At 39.2% G+C, this 15,757-nt stretch overlaps 1 protein-coding gene across 1 annotated transcript in view; it reads left to right on the forward strand.

Moving 5' to 3' along the window:
* si:dkey-16j16.4 (uncharacterized) overlaps positions 1 to 15,448 on the forward strand; it is a 50,947-nt gene extending 35,499 nt beyond the window's left edge. The window contains exons 5-6 of the mRNA XM_049463503.1: positions 937 to 990; positions 13,002 to 15,448. Coding sequence (XP_049319460.1) covers positions 937 to 990; positions 13,002 to 13,127 — 180 coding nt within the window. The 3' untranslated portion in view covers positions 13,128 to 15,448. The remainder of the gene's footprint in view (positions 1 to 936; positions 991 to 13,001) is intronic.
* Positions 15,449 to 15,757: the final 309 nt, after the last annotated feature.

Genomic DNA, 15,757 nt, shown 5'->3' on the forward strand with positions numbered 1-15,757 from the left:
TGGTTTACTGGATCTGCTGTAGCATAATATGTTCTATAAGCTTATTAGCTGTGATATCATAACACTGCAGAGATTAGAAAGGTCCCGAAAACTGTAATAAACAGATGAAAAAGGCATTAGTGTACGTTTAATTCTGTAGGGTTTTAAATGCAGTAAAAATAATAAAATGAAGATCATTATTAAAAAAAAACATATCACAGCTTATCAAATATGTTAAAACATCTTTAAATAAAATTATAGTCATGATGAATGAACCAAGTTGCCATTTACAGCTCTGAAAAAAAATAAGAAACCACTTAAAAATGATGAATATCTTTGATTTTACCGAACTATTTGAATTTTTGAACCAGGAGTGGCGTAACATTATCCAAAAGCAGTGTGTAAGACTGGTGGAGGAGAACATGATAAGATGCATGAAAACTGTGATTTAAAACCAGGGTTATTCCAACAAATATTGATTTCTGAACTCTTAAAACTTTATGAATATGAACTTGTTTTCTTTGCATTATTTGAGGTCTGAAAGCTCTGCATCTTTTTGTCATTTCAGCCATTTCTAATTTTCTGCAAATAAATGCTCTAAAGTTCGATATTTTTATTTAAAATTTGGGAGAAATGTTGTCTGTAGTTTTTAGAATAAAACAACAATATTCATTTTACTCAAACATAAACCTATAAATAGCAAAATCAGAGAAACTGATTCAGAAACTTAAATGGTCTCTTAATGTTTCCCAGAGCTGTATATACAGACGACCTGTTTGAATATATTAAATGTATTCTGGTGAAACGTAGCTGTAGCTGATATTGTAGTGGTCATAAAAGTGCGATGCTGGTCAAGCTCTGAAGTGCACTGAAGGAAAACTGAAAACACTGCAGGAATATAGGGGAGGATGTTGGCTTTATCAGTGTCAATATTTCTGCTTTGATTTTGTCTTCCAGAAAATGCTCCTGAAAAAGAACTGTGGAGGCAAAACAAGAACTATAAAGATCCGGGTGAGTGTGACGACAATACACAGACACACAAACACACGCATACGTCAGTTAGAATAATATTACTTTTTAGGAATGGCTTTCCAGGAAGACTCCGTGCTTTTAACATCATGACACCATTCTCATGTTTAGAGTGTTGGGTCTCCCTATCACGGCGGGCCACAGATAATTACTGTTGAAGTGTTTAAATTGTATTTTATGAGGCATTTAAAGGAAATTGTAAAATAACAAAATATAGTAATAGATAGTATAGAATGCAGTTTATTAATAAATGTACATTTTATTTGCACTGTAATGGTTATTTGTAAAACTTCACTGAGGCCGTCGGGGTAACTGCAGTCAGAATACCCTCGCTGACCCTGAGAACCGTGCGAGAGGAAGTGGTGTTTTTCTAGCAGGGTCTGTGCCAGTCCAGAAGGAGCGAGCTGGGTGTTGACAGTGTGTGACGTCACCAGCAGGCTGGCACAAACTCCTGCTGCCCACCAAGCATGGCACAGGAATAGGTGCACACATGGGCGAACGGGAGGCTGCAGATCAGGTTGCTGGAGGCAGTGGCATGAGTCACACACATACACACACACACACACACACACACACACTCACATACACATACAGAGAAACACACACAAACACATGCTATATTGCAGTAGTTTACGTTTGGAAAGTATAGGTTTTTAACAGTTTCCTTTGTAAAAAAAATCTATCTATCTATCTATCTATCTATCTATCTATCTATCTATCTATCTATCTATCTATCTATCTATCTATCTATCTATCTATCTATCTATCTATCTATCTATCTTCCATCCATCCATACCTCCATTCATCTATCCATCCATCCATCAATCCTTTCATACCTCCCTCCATTCATCCATACCCCCCCTCCATCATCCATCCATCCATCCATCCATCCATCTATCCACCCAGCCTTTCATACCTCCCTCCATTCATCCATACCCCCCTCTATTCATCCATCCATTCATCCATCCATCCATCTATCCATCCATCCTTTCATACCTGCCTCCATTCATCCATATCTCCATGCATTAATACCTCCCTCCATTCAGCCATCCACACCTCACTTCATCCATCCATCAATCCTTCCATACCTCCCTCCATTCATCCATACCCCCTCCATCATCCATCCATCCATCTATCCATCCATCCTTTATACCTACCTCCATTCATCCATACCCCCTCCATTTATCCATCCATTCATCCATCCATCTATCCATCCATCCTTTCATACCTTCCTCCATTCATTCATATCTCCATGCATCCATACCTCCCCCAATTCATCCCTCCCTCCACCTATCTATCCTTTCATACATCCATCCATTCATACCTCCATCCATCATTTATCTATCCATCAATAATTCCCTCCATTCATCCATACCTTCATCTATTGATCCATACCTTCCTCTTTATCCATCTACACAGCAAAGAGTGCTGATGTACAAGAATGTGTTTCTGCAGGCTATTGTTTTTTCAATACAAATATAAAGTATTCAACCATCTTTACAGTGATTGAATTATACTCAAATAATAAATAAAATAGAATTATTGCACAAAATGTGCATAGATATTTCCACAGTTTCACAGTAACCGAGTAATAACTGTGTTTAGACAGCATGTCTGTGTATAGCACACCTGATAATCCACTGTGTTGTATATTGTTAGAACAGGTTATGTAGATTGATGGTCTGTGCTGAAGGACAAGTTCTTGAGAATGTTTGCTTAGATAGTGTGTGTGTGTGTGTGTGTGTGTGTGTGTGTGTTTGTTATCAAAAGATTAACAGTCCTGATAGGTGAGAGTGTTGTGTAAAGTATAAGTGGGTTTAGAGTAAGAGTTTAGTAGACTGATGGCCTGTGGTAAGAAGCTCTTGTTAAATCAGATTTTAGAAGCCTTAGTTCAAACCTATTCCTAAAATCAGATAAATTACATAAAATTAGGAGATGTTTGTTTATCTGATGAAAAAACATACAGTATTTATGTCAGCATGCACCATATAAACAACTTGGCCCTTCCTCTGAATGTCTGGGTTTTCATTCAGAGTTCCTCTGAACTCTGAACAGCCGCTGTTCTTTCTTTCTGCTCCTAATCAGCTTTAAACATAATTGTTGTGTAATAGCCTTTCTGCTCGCCACATCCAAGAACCTCCATTTCATCTAGCAGGGATCGTTTATTTGTCCTGTTTATTTGATTAAGGTGAAGAGGAGAAGAGGAGCAAGTGATGGGGAAAGCACTGGTGTGTGTGTGTGTGTGTGTGTGTTGGGATGAAGTCATTTTCCATTTATAGAGTGCCTGCTGTTGCAGGTTGTGTGATCTACAGTCATGGAGAGAATCATAGAGATACTGAGAGATAGATGTTCATTATTTTCCTCCCACGGCCTGTTCGTTTTCAGTCAGCTTTTCCACATATCTTCTCTTTTATCCCTCCGTCCTCTGTTCTAAAACGTTTTTGGTCTAGTTTCTCTAAATTTGGTCCAATTCGTCTCTAACCATCTGTCTTCAGACAACTGATGGACTGGTTTGGCTCAAAAATCTTAAAAATCCTTTAATTTTTTATCACCTTCACAAAAAAGGCTTATGTTGTGAGTGTGGTTGTGTGCACAGTGTAATTAGGCCACTCCCCCTCCCGCCCACTTAAGTCTGATAGGCTGCACTAAAATGCCTAGTATTGATAATTGACAGTGGTGTTGGCAATCAAGGTGAAACATAAAACATGTATAAAAAATTAATGCTAACTGCTAATAGAGAGTGCTTTGTTGTTGGAAACCTTTAAAGGCAGTGCATGCTAGCCAGGTGCTATGCTAAAAGCTAACCCTGCCAGGCCCTACTAAAATCTCCTCAGCTTGCTAACGACTAACTGTGCAGTTGACTTGGTTGACTTGGTAATGTGAATCAGTCTATAATAACATACTTTATATCAAATCGTCTACATTTTTGCCTTAAAAGGTCACGATAACCAAATCAGTGCATTAGTGGTCTTTGTAGTGTTTAGGCAGCAGCAGAAAAAGTTGTAACTTGCTCTCACAGCCTTCCCTTACAGCAGGGAAAAGACTACACAGTGATGGTAAGTCACTGGCCAATGAAATGAACCCTTAGTTGCCGAGGGAATTAGCTGTAGGTCATGTCAGATCATAGCTTGTTTGCTTAAGTTTGAACATAAACAACTTCTCATATTTTTCAGATTATGAGGTGCACTTTAAATACTTCAAACAATCGACAGTGTACCTTATAATCCTTATAATGCGGCTTATCTTTGAATTCTACCTGTCAGGTATTAAAAAATACTAAAGCCACTCCGCTGAAGTACAGCATTATAAGGCTGGGTTTTTAGTGAAGTTTCTCCAGCACTAAGGCTGCGCGCAGCAGCATTAGCATTAGCCGCTAACCACAATACTAGCTCTTTCGCCGTTCAGAGGTGAGTGTATTGGACTATAGTCTGCGTGTTTACAATGTAAATACAAGCTACATAGGATGAACCGCTAGCTTATAGCGCCCTGGGTTACCGGAACACTCAGGGTTTCCCAGTCTAGCGCTATCGGGGGCATTTACATGGTCTCATTGGTTCTGCGGTTAGCGGCTAATGCTAATGATGCTGCACCCAGCCTTTGTGCTGGAGAAACTTTACTGAAAACTTACTCTTAGGCAAAATATTGGAAATCTAAGCTTACTGTAAATAAATCGAAGTGCTTTGCTCACCCAAATAAATGTTTTTTAGGAGAGAAATCTATGTATAGATTAAAATCCAGCACTCATTTGACTTACAGCTTTGTTTACTAGGCGCTTTCCCCAGCTTTCCCATTCAGGGTTCGTATGGTCATGAAAAACCTGGAAAAGTCATGGAATTTGAACATTGCACGTTCCAGTCCTGGATACGTTTTGGAAAAGTTGTGGAAATTTGAATTATTATTTTGTTTATTGACTGAGAAAAGCTGTTTTGGTTCTAAAAAATAATTTACTTTAAATTAGCTAGTTGGCTGCATGGGTCTCTGACTGGAGTTTTAGCTGCACTGTAACTGTAAATTTACACAGATAAAAATGATAATTTAATGCTGTCGATCTTAATTCATTTAAATATAAGTCATAGATGTGCAGAAATGTTATTCACCTAGTAAAATGTGTGATATTTCAAAATTTTGTCATCTATTTTAGGTAAGATAAAGGCTAACTATAGTCAGTTTTATTGTCCATGTCTATAGTGATGTTTTAAAAGAAGCCATGGAAAAGTCATGTAAAAGTCAAGACTATTTATTGGTTAAAAAGTGTATGAACCCTGCCACTAGGAATCCTTACTAGTGTCGTTTAATGCACTTTAAAATACAATTTATTGATAATGCGCCTTATAATCCGGTGCTCCTTATTGTGCGAAAAATACATAGACTATGTCAACAAGAAATAATAAAGTAATGTGAAAAGCTCATGTATTTGGTTTGTGTAAAATCACCAAATTTTCTTGTATGTAAAAACAGCTGTCACTCAAAAACTTTTCTTATTTTGGTCCCTCTGTCCGTCACCATCTGTCTGCTGATGACTGACTCCCCCTCCCTCCCTGTTAACCGTCTCTCCTCCTATCGTGTCCTCCTTCCTCTCCACATGCTAAAGGGATGGGCCCCTCGCTTCTGCTCTCTCCTCTATCATTCCCTATCTCTCTCTCTCTCTCTCTGTCTCTCTCTCTCTGTCTCTCTCTCTCGCGCTTCGTTTTCTTTTCTGGCTGTGCTCCAGGTGAAAGAGGGGGTTGTAGCTACCAGGGGGCCCGTTAGGGTGGAGGAGCAATTGTCATGGGGGCTAGAGAGAGAGTGCAGTGGGAGTTGTGAGGTTAAGGACTGAGGAACAAGAGGGAGATGGGGAAAGGGAAAGAAAGGGGGAGGGAGGGAGGGAGGAAAAGAGGAGTCATCGGTAGTTGAAACCAGAGCAGAAAACAATCTCCACGTCGACGCTCAGACTGCAGCCGAGCTTGTTGACGAGGCATATGTGAAGGTGGAGGGGTTAGCATGTTCCCATAGACCATGAGGATCTGTGAAGGTGTCTTCTGTGCTGTGACCTACAGTACATATGAGATAACTACAGGAAGAAGAATTATTCATTTATTTATTCATTTATTTAGATAGACAAAGTGATTAGAGGGCATATTTTGTTTCATATTCTTATAAACACCAGCAGATCAGATTCAGTGATTCACATTTAAGAGTCATGCATTGTAAACATTCAGTGCATAGTAATCGAGACATGTGCTGAATGATTTGACTAGAAAAGTGCATTTCCTGAAGAAGAAAAAGCAGGATGTTTGCGTTTGCTATAATGGTTGCTATGGTGTTACTAGGCAGTTGCTAAGGTGTTGCTATGGTGTCCGTTGTGGTTGCTAGGTGGTTCCTAAGGAGTTGCTAAGCAGTTGCTAAGGTGTTTCTATGGTATCCGCTGTGGTTGCTAAGGTGTTGCTTTGATATCCATGGTGGTTGCTATTGGGTTGCTAAGCAGTTGCTAGGTGGTTATTAAGGGTGTTGCCATGGTATCCATGGCAGTTGCTATGGTGTTGCTAAGTGGTTGCTAGGTGGTTGTTAAGGGGTTGCTATGGTGTTGCTTAGCAGTTGCTAGGTGGTTGCAAAGGTGTTGCCAGGGTGATGCTATGGTGTTACTATGGTATCCGTGGTGGTTAATAAGATGTTGCTACGTGGTTGCTATGTGGTTGCTATGGTATCCATGGTGGTTGCTATAGTGTTGCTAAGCAGTTGCTAAGTGGTTGATAAGGTGTTGCTAGGTGGTTGCTAAGGTGTTGCTATGTGGTAGCATGTGGAATTAAACTGAAATAAAGCAACTTTTTGTTGATATTCTAATTTTTTGAGATACATCAAACAACTTATACTAAACAGTCACGTATCACATCACATGATCAAACTTTTTAAAGTGAGCATCAGACACTCAGTTCTGGCAATAGATGAAGTGTTTAAATGTCTCTGTAGCTACAGCTGAACCCAATCACCTGTACTGAGCTTAAATACTGTAGGATCCATTGAAAGCTGTTACAGCACCAGTGCTGTCAGGGCCATAATGAGGGGATTACCTTAAAATGTTTTATTTCTCACTTTGGTACATTTGCACCTTTAGCCTGCAGCTAAAGGGGAATGGATTTCTATAGCACAGCAATAAAAAATTATACCTCTTCATAGATTTTATGATGAAGTGTTGATCTGGTCCCACAGAGAGGGAACCCAGCAGTTATATGGCTGCATAAAGAGTCTGGCTCAGTGTAGCACCAGCTCACCTCATCGCTCTGAACGCCTGCACTTTCAGCTCATGCCAGGCTCAAGCGCTCATATGTAAAACCAGTTAACTTTTGCTTTCATTCCTTTGGAGAGAAACCTGATCCTCCCCCGCCTCTTCTTCTTTTCCTCGCTTCTCTGTAGCCCTGTAATCATTTTTAAGACAAGGTTCAATGATTTAATACACTAAATCCAGCTCGCACATGTAATGTATTAGCTTGTCACACTTTCCAGGTTTTCCACGGACCGTTTTCAGTGAAGGGAAATGGAGAAAGCAGATATTTCATCTTGGATGTAGAAGCATTTTGCATGATTCTTTTAAGCATTTGGATTTAGTGGACTAATAAAAGTGTCCTCTGGCTGGGGACTCGAACTTATATGTCATCTCTAATTCTCTGATAATTTTTTTTTTTCTATCATTGCAACCACACTGCAAAACCACTCTTGTAATGAAAAAGTGTATTTAAGTAAATTTATATATTTTCCAAGTATTCTTAACATGAAACAGTACATACTTTAAAAAAAATAAATAAATATGCACTTAAATACATACTAAATGTGCTATTCTGAATAAACTTATGGCAACTTAAGTATATTTCAATTGTGATTAAGCTATATTTAAATATAACATAAAAGCATTAGGTACAACTTCTGCAAACTTAAGTAGATTTAAGTATGTTTTTTTTAAAACATCTTTTTTATTACACTTGAAGTATGTTGAAATTTGCTACTTTGCATATTGATGCACATATTGTGTACACCTTAATACTACTGGAAAAAAAAACTACTCTAAAATGCATATTAAGCAGTATTTAATGCCACTATGTATATTTTCTATCAACACATGTTTAATTTAAAGCATATTGCTTCATAATACAATTTATGGAAATACAGAGAAGGTATATTTAATGTGTATTTTCATAAAGTATATAAAATTGAAAATGCACTTTTAATATTCTTTACCTAATTTGAACATACATTTAGTGCTCGTAAGTACATTTCCTTTTTAAAAAGCGCAGAGCAACCTGTGAAATATCACAGAAACCACAGAACAACACCCTGGTAACACCCTGGCAACTACATAAAACCTCTGTATGACATCCTAACCCCAGAGGGTACCCTATTAGCCATCTAACAAATCTCCAGAAACCTCTAGAGATATCATGGAAACAATTGGATACCCCTGCAACCATCTAAAGTACTGTAGTACTGTACTTCAGTATGTAAGTGTAAGTGATTAAGCATCACATCATTTTAGTATCTACCTAGTATAACAATCACTTAGCAACACTCTAGCACCTACCTTGGTAACGCTTGGTATACCATAACAACCCCAAAGCACCTGAAACACTATATCAACTGGTTAGTTGCAGCATAGCAACCACTATATATGCCACAGCATCTGCAACACCTTATCAACCACTTAGCAGCTGTCTGGGATACAATAGTAAAGTTCCATTGACTCCAAGTGTATTGTAGATTATAGAAGCCACCTCACATGTTAAAGCAATTAGAAATTATAAACGCCATATTACCTACCTCAATATGAATTTCTTTGTGACATCTTTTTAAAAACCTTATGAGATATCATAGCAACCAAGCAACCACCTGAGATACCTCAACAACTGCTTAGCAATTTAAGAAGCTTACAATCTACAGCTTTTCAGTTATCAACACAATTACACAATTTTTCAAAATTCAGATCATTACTATTATCGTGAAATTCTTAAAACTCTACTCATATATTTACTTGACATACCTGATGTATAGTGGCTTGCAAAAGTATTCATACCCCTTGAACTTTTCCATATTTAGTCACATTACAACCACAAATACAATTATAGTTATCATGCAACTTCTGAATACTTTTGCACACCGCAGCTTTTTCAGTTTTTTATTTTTAAAAATGTTTTGACTCATGCACAATTTTCTTTCCACTTCACAATTGTATACCACTTTATGTTGGCCTTTAACATTTAATTCCAATTAAATAAATATTTATGTTTGTGGTTGTAATGTGACAAAATATGGCTGAATACTTTTGCAAGCCACTGTACACCTCATGCATCTCCTTAAAGAACCCTTCACTGAAAGATGCTTTGGCAAAAGCAATGATTTCATTATGTTGGTACTCAAAGTAGATCCTGTTTTTAAAGTAGAAATGTGAAGTAATTGTGGGCTTTTTGCCGTTAGATGGATTACTCAGCCATCAGCCAGCAATTCACCACATCTGCACAGTGAAGACCCCGGCCCATTCCCCATCTCTCTGCGGTTAAAGCCGTACCCACAGGGGGGCCACTCCTGGTCGTGGAGAATCAGCACACATAACCTCCAATCTCCCACACTGAACAGAGCTGGAGAAAGTGCTGCATCACTGCCAAATCACACAAAACCATTTCCTGTTAGGGAGGGAAATGGCTTAGAGCTGCTAATTTTAGAAGCAGGCCCTCAGCCATGGAAAGAAGGAGCAGGGGTTTGGTATTAGAGTGCCACGCTCAGACGAAAAGCTTTTTTATTTAGAATATACAGAAAGTGTAGCCTATTGAGCATGGTTATTATTGGCATGGTTGGTAAAGCATTTCTCAAGTACACTTTGTTTGCATGCAGTCAACTCTTTTCAGTTGGGTATGACCGTTTGATATTATCTTCAGTACATTTTTTTCTGGGACTCCATTATTTATGATTTTCTGCATATTTTTATTTTAAAATGAGAAGAAAAACAAGCATTGAATTAATAAAAAACATTAAAATTGTAATTAACCCCCTAACAGTGGCGTATATGGGCCACAGGTGTAGGTGATACAAAACGCCATTTCTCTGCAGTAAAATAAGTTCTTTACATTCTTATTTACATATTAAAAACTTTGAGAGGTTCCGATCAGTAACAGGAATCAACCCAAATCCCTAAATTTGAAAATAGACATAAAATCTAGACAACCATTATGAAAATAAGACATCTACATAAGGCTTTACACCAGGGGTCGGCAATTAAGTTTGGCTGCGGGTCAGATATTTTCCAAGCCATTATTTTGCGGGCCACAAAGAAAATAATTCTGTTTTAGAAAATGAAGTGTAATGGGATGGAGTGCTGCAGACTAGTAGCTCTCCAGCCCGGAGGGTTGTTGAACCCAATTGCAGAACAGTTGATCTCAAAGCAGGTAAACTCAAGAAGAAAGGAAAAATATATACATAAACACAAGGCTCCTCACATCGGATCGAACCCGTGTCGTCAGGGTCGCGGTCCAATACACTATCACTGCCCTGGCTAGTGAATTGGGACACGGCCAGGAAAAAAATGCCCTTATAAGGAGATAGGGCGCCCAAGAAGGGACGGAAATACAAGAATGGGCGAAATTATTCATTATAGTTCAGACAGCCTTACAGGCCAGATGTCTCATACTTGCCTATTGCCGACCCCTGCTTTATACCAATCCAAGAACACCTTAACCAGACCAAGAACCATATATTCCAATGACCGTTTCTTCAACTCTTCTTTGTGGACCCATGCATTACACAATACTTGTGTAGGTGTTCCACATTAGTCTAGATTTTCAGCATTTATTGTTTATGGTAATCTTTACCTCCCTTCTAAACAGCCCTGCAATCTGACACTTTCTTCTGAATTCAACTATTTTGCAACCATTTCTGATGATGAGTATACAGTATACAAAATATAACCATTGTCTTAGATAAAGAAGCATTGAAGAACCCTTTTTTGAAGAGTGTAGACTTCCCTACTTCCCTAAATCTACCAAGAAGCAGCACCCAGAGATCATGATTTTTTAAGGTAGTATTCTCAGGGTTGCAGGGGTGTGTAGGCAACTTTATGTGGAATGTGTTTCTCAGTCTAGTTAGGCCAGTTGTTTATGCAGGTGCTGCGGAAGAGAAATTCAGGGAAATATGAAGCCGTGCCCTTCATGCCAGGCTTACTGAAGTCTGGGCATGGCTTTAAGGTAACTTCAGTCCATAAAGGAAATCCATAAAGCCTGCAAGAACCAAGCGCATACCATGTTACTGATGTTTTCCACATGCAGAGCCAGAAGTGTACAAATTAGGTATGTAGCTAATATTTGGCAATGCCTAAATCCTGGACATTTATGAGGGCAGTATATTAAAATGGTATAAGAGCTTTTCTGTTATTTATTCTCTACTTTTGTGTGGCAATAAAAAAGGGTTTGCACACAGCATTCGTCATCCAGGAACTGTGGGTAGGGAACACTGAACACTTTGTTGAAACCAACAATTTTCTGCAGTGTTTCAGACTAATCTCCCTGGTACCTTTTTTAAAACATTGCTAAATTTTCATACAACATTATCTGATACTAATAGTTTGCAAGAACTAATTACAGGTTTTGAGCCGAATTCTGCCTTCCTGAGCTGTTGGGGACCCTAATGCGTTGCCTCCCGTGACAAATTCATGGGCAGGGCTTCCAGTTGCCATTTTTTCAGCAAGATAATGCTCAACCACACACAGAACGCAAGCATTTCCAAAAAATGTATATATCAGATTTACGTATTTATTGACAATTGACCAGCAGGTGTTGTCCCTTTAGCAGCTTCTAAGTGTTCAGGATCTACAGGCCCAGCTGCAACATCTGTAGGCAAATGTGCCACATGATGCTCTCTCAGAATCTGTAGGCTCCCATGCCCAAACGTATTGCATATTGTATTCAGGGCTAAAGGAGGCTCAACAGGATACAAGACACAAAAACAAATTTATGTAACGTATTTTTTGCACTATATGGCTAATTTAAAATCCCAAAAATCACCAGTGTGCCTTATGTATGAATTTTACCACTCCGCTGAAGTACAGCATTATACAGGAGTTTCAGTTAAGCGCTAGCTCTGAGTACTATTGAGAATTATTGGCATACAGCCTGCTGCTAACTCCGGCTAGCACTGCTGGAGCAGTATTAGCATTAGCCGCTATCCACACTAAATGCTAGCTCTTTTGCCATTCAGAGGTGAATATTATTGGCCTGTAGCCTGCTGCCAACCCTGTCTAGCACTGATGGAGCAGCATTAGCATTAGCCGCTAACCACGCTAAGCGCTAGCTCGCTCTCTATTCAGAGGTGTGTATATCGGACTATAGGCTGCGAGTTTACCTTGTTCACCCAAATAAACAGTTTTCAGGAGAGAAATCTGTGTAGATTAACATCCAGTCCTCATTTCCCTTTAAAAGAAAATGCTTTTTTTTTAAGAATTACAGTTTTGATTACTTAGCTTAGCTTTAGCTGAATTAGAAGGAAAGCATGGCGATGCCCCTGTTCCTTACTAGTGTCGCATAATGTGCCTTGTGTATGAAAATAGACCAGAAAATAGACGTCTATTGATAGTGCACCTTATTAATCCAGTCTGCCTTATAGTACAAAAAATATGGTATTTAGATTTATAGTTTTGTGACTTACACATTTGCCATTAATCTTGTGTTTTGCCAATAATCCAAATAGGGCCAGCAGTTTTCATCTCTGTGTGGAAGGTTCAAAAACATCCTCTAAACATTCTGATATGTGTGAACAGGGCATTAAACAAGCCTATTGATGAATGAGAGTCACAGCTATGGCCATGTCGGTGTTGTTATCTAATGCTAATGCTAAATCTGAAGGCTTTTAAAGTAGGATAGGACCCCTGTTTTGACCACCTGTGATGATAATTTGGTTGCATTTCATTAAAAAATGTTTTTAGGTCCTTTTTAGTGCTGTTATTTTTATCTTTACAACATTCTTCCTTTCTCTTTTCTCCACAGAACCTGAGCAGCAGCCGTCACCCTCCCAGATACTCCTATGACCCGTCCATCTATGCCTTCCGGTCTCTGAGCACAGCACCGCCCTGCAGCCCCCTGCTCTCCAGCGAGGAACCTCCGTGTGCTTGAGGAAAACGACGAAAAACGCTTCAGAGACTAAACAGCAGAGTTTGTTGGACCAAGATTTCCCATATTAGGACAAGAGACAATGTAGTTGTCCTGTTATTCGTCAGGATTCTAGCCTGAACAAAGCCCCGCTTGTTGAGAGTTGTTGATAAAACAGGAAGTCTAGAGGGAATGGCTGAATGAACAGGTGGAACAGGATGATCAGGGAGTTGGGCAATGTTGTCTGAAGCTGTTTCACCCGCTTTTGGCTTTTTGACCCTATTGATCCTATTCTCAGGAAAGCCCTTCGAAACCTGCTACAATGACAAGGCCATAGCCACTGTAGTGAACTGAAAACAGCAGGGCCACATCCAACAGGAGATAAACCAGCATAAATTGGTCAGTGGTAAATTCCACCACAAGGAAAATGCCTCAAAACTGGCCACTTTTTAATGTTTCAGGTATACATTTGTTCCATTGCATTGAGTCGTGCACATCTTCACATATTGAAGATCTGTAGAAGGTCTGAACCAGGAGAATGTGTTGATTAAAGTTGATTAAAGTTCTGAAAGGAGCAAGTCGGTAACAGTTGCTGATTGGACGTTTGGAGTGTTTTTGTTATATTGAAAGGTATTACCACCAGAAAGATCAGGACACCAGGAGGTTTATAAGCATAGAAGAATTCGCTAGTAGCCACAAATAAGACTTTTTGGTGAACAGGTTTGTCTAATCGTTCAATAAATACTGATTAATATGATAACTGATTGTGTGATCTAAAGATCAGGACTATCTGGTGAATGCTTTAGTGCTTGTCTAATGTGTACTGTTCTTTGACAATACGTACAGTATATAGACAATAATAAACGAGAATCATGGTACTAGTCCAGCTTAGTCCAGAGCATTTAAGCATGCAAATCTGTTGAACAGATACACAGTGTGATGTGCCTAAACCAGTGACTGTAGAAAACATGATGCTGTTGCCCATTATATTGGTTCTGTTCTATAAAATTGAAGACAAAAATATCTAATGTTTATTTAATGTTGTCACATTAAAAAAAAACGAGATTGTAGAGACTAGGGAGTCAGCAATAGGCGGCACAAGGGCCAGATGTGGCCCGCAAGCATTAAAAATCTGGCTTGTGAGGTTGTTTGAGCTATAATGAACGATGATGAAAAAAAACTTCTCTGGCGAGCTTTTTTTTTACATTCCGTCTGTTCTCGTTTTCTGCCCGTTCTTGGCCTCCCTATCTCCTTATAAGGCCGTTTTTTTTTCCGGCCATGTCCCAATTCACTAGCCGGGGCAGCGGTATTGTATTGGACCGCAACCCTGATGACACGGGTTTGATCCCGCGTAAGGAGCAGTGTGTTTATTTATTTATTTATTTCCTTTTTCTTCTTGGGTTTACCTGCTTTGAGATCAACTGTTCTGCAATTGGGTTCAACAACCCTCTGGGCTGGAGAGCTACTAGTCTGTAGTACTCCATCCCATTACACTTTTTTTTATTTTCCAAAACAGAATTTTTTCAATGTAATGGCTTGGAAAATATCTGGCTGATGGCCAAACTTAATTGCCGACCCCTGGTCTAGAATGTGTCTTAAACCACTTTCATTGAGCTTTGAACACAGAAGGAAAGTGGATTTATACTCTTAACTCCAAGATTGTCCAGTAAGTGATTGCTGGACAAATGTTTTGACTAATGTTTTAGCCCACTATGCATCTATGTTTTCTACAGTCATCTGCCTAAACTGACTGTCACTGGAGTCACATATTACATAGTATATATGCTCCTTTGCCATGTTTGATTGTGTTCTGGATCATGTGCAGTAAAGTACCAAAGTCGACCATTTCTTCTCATTCTCATGTTTCATCCTGAACTCCTTCTGGTTTTCTCCATCACGACTGCACCCTTTCAAGCTCAGACTTGTTGTTTTGGTTAAAAAACAAACAAGAAAAATCATTAAGAACATGGACGACATGTTAAAGTGTGCAGTATATCGCGTAAATAATCATATTGTGTAATATTTTGATTAACTTTGTAGGTTTTGGTTAACTATGTACTGTATTCAACAGCAAACCCTAACCTTTCGCTGAATGTAGCCTACACTTGTAGGGGGTCGATATGTTTCGCAAAGCATAGGATTACTACAAGGAACTATATATTTTTTTGGAGTTGTATTTTGTGGCTCGACCAGAGTCGAGTCCCGGTCGAATGTATCCATGTGAAAGAAATTCACGATTATGCACCTTCAGCTCGGACGGAACGTACATGTTTGTAACATGTGAAAAGCCACTTGTCCTCTTCCCATGTTCCAGTGAGAGAAATAAAGATCTCTTGGCTCCAGCAGTGTGGATGGACTCTGTGTGTTTTTCCCTGTAACACCGTTTCTCGACCGGGTTTCTCATGCTAACACTACCCTGATGACTCTTTACCCTCATTTTGTAACTGGAGTTGAATGCCTCTTCAGCCTGGCATGCACGTCATTAGAGATACAGTTGTCTGATTTGGTCTCAGTGTGAGAGGCTTCTGTTCCAGCTGAGGGAGTTGAGGCAGCGGTCAGCGTGTCCTTCAGTGTTTAGGTCAGGATCTACAGCCAATGAACCCACAGAACAAGGCCCAAAGGGGAGAAATGACCTAGGATTTGGACCAAAAGTA

This window comes from Astyanax mexicanus, chromosome 14 (genome assembly GCF_023375975.1).
Source record: "Astyanax mexicanus isolate ESR-SI-001 chromosome 14, AstMex3_surface, whole genome shotgun sequence".
In the NCBI taxonomy this organism is placed as follows: Eukaryota; Metazoa; Chordata; class Actinopteri; order Characiformes; family Acestrorhamphidae; genus Astyanax; species Astyanax mexicanus.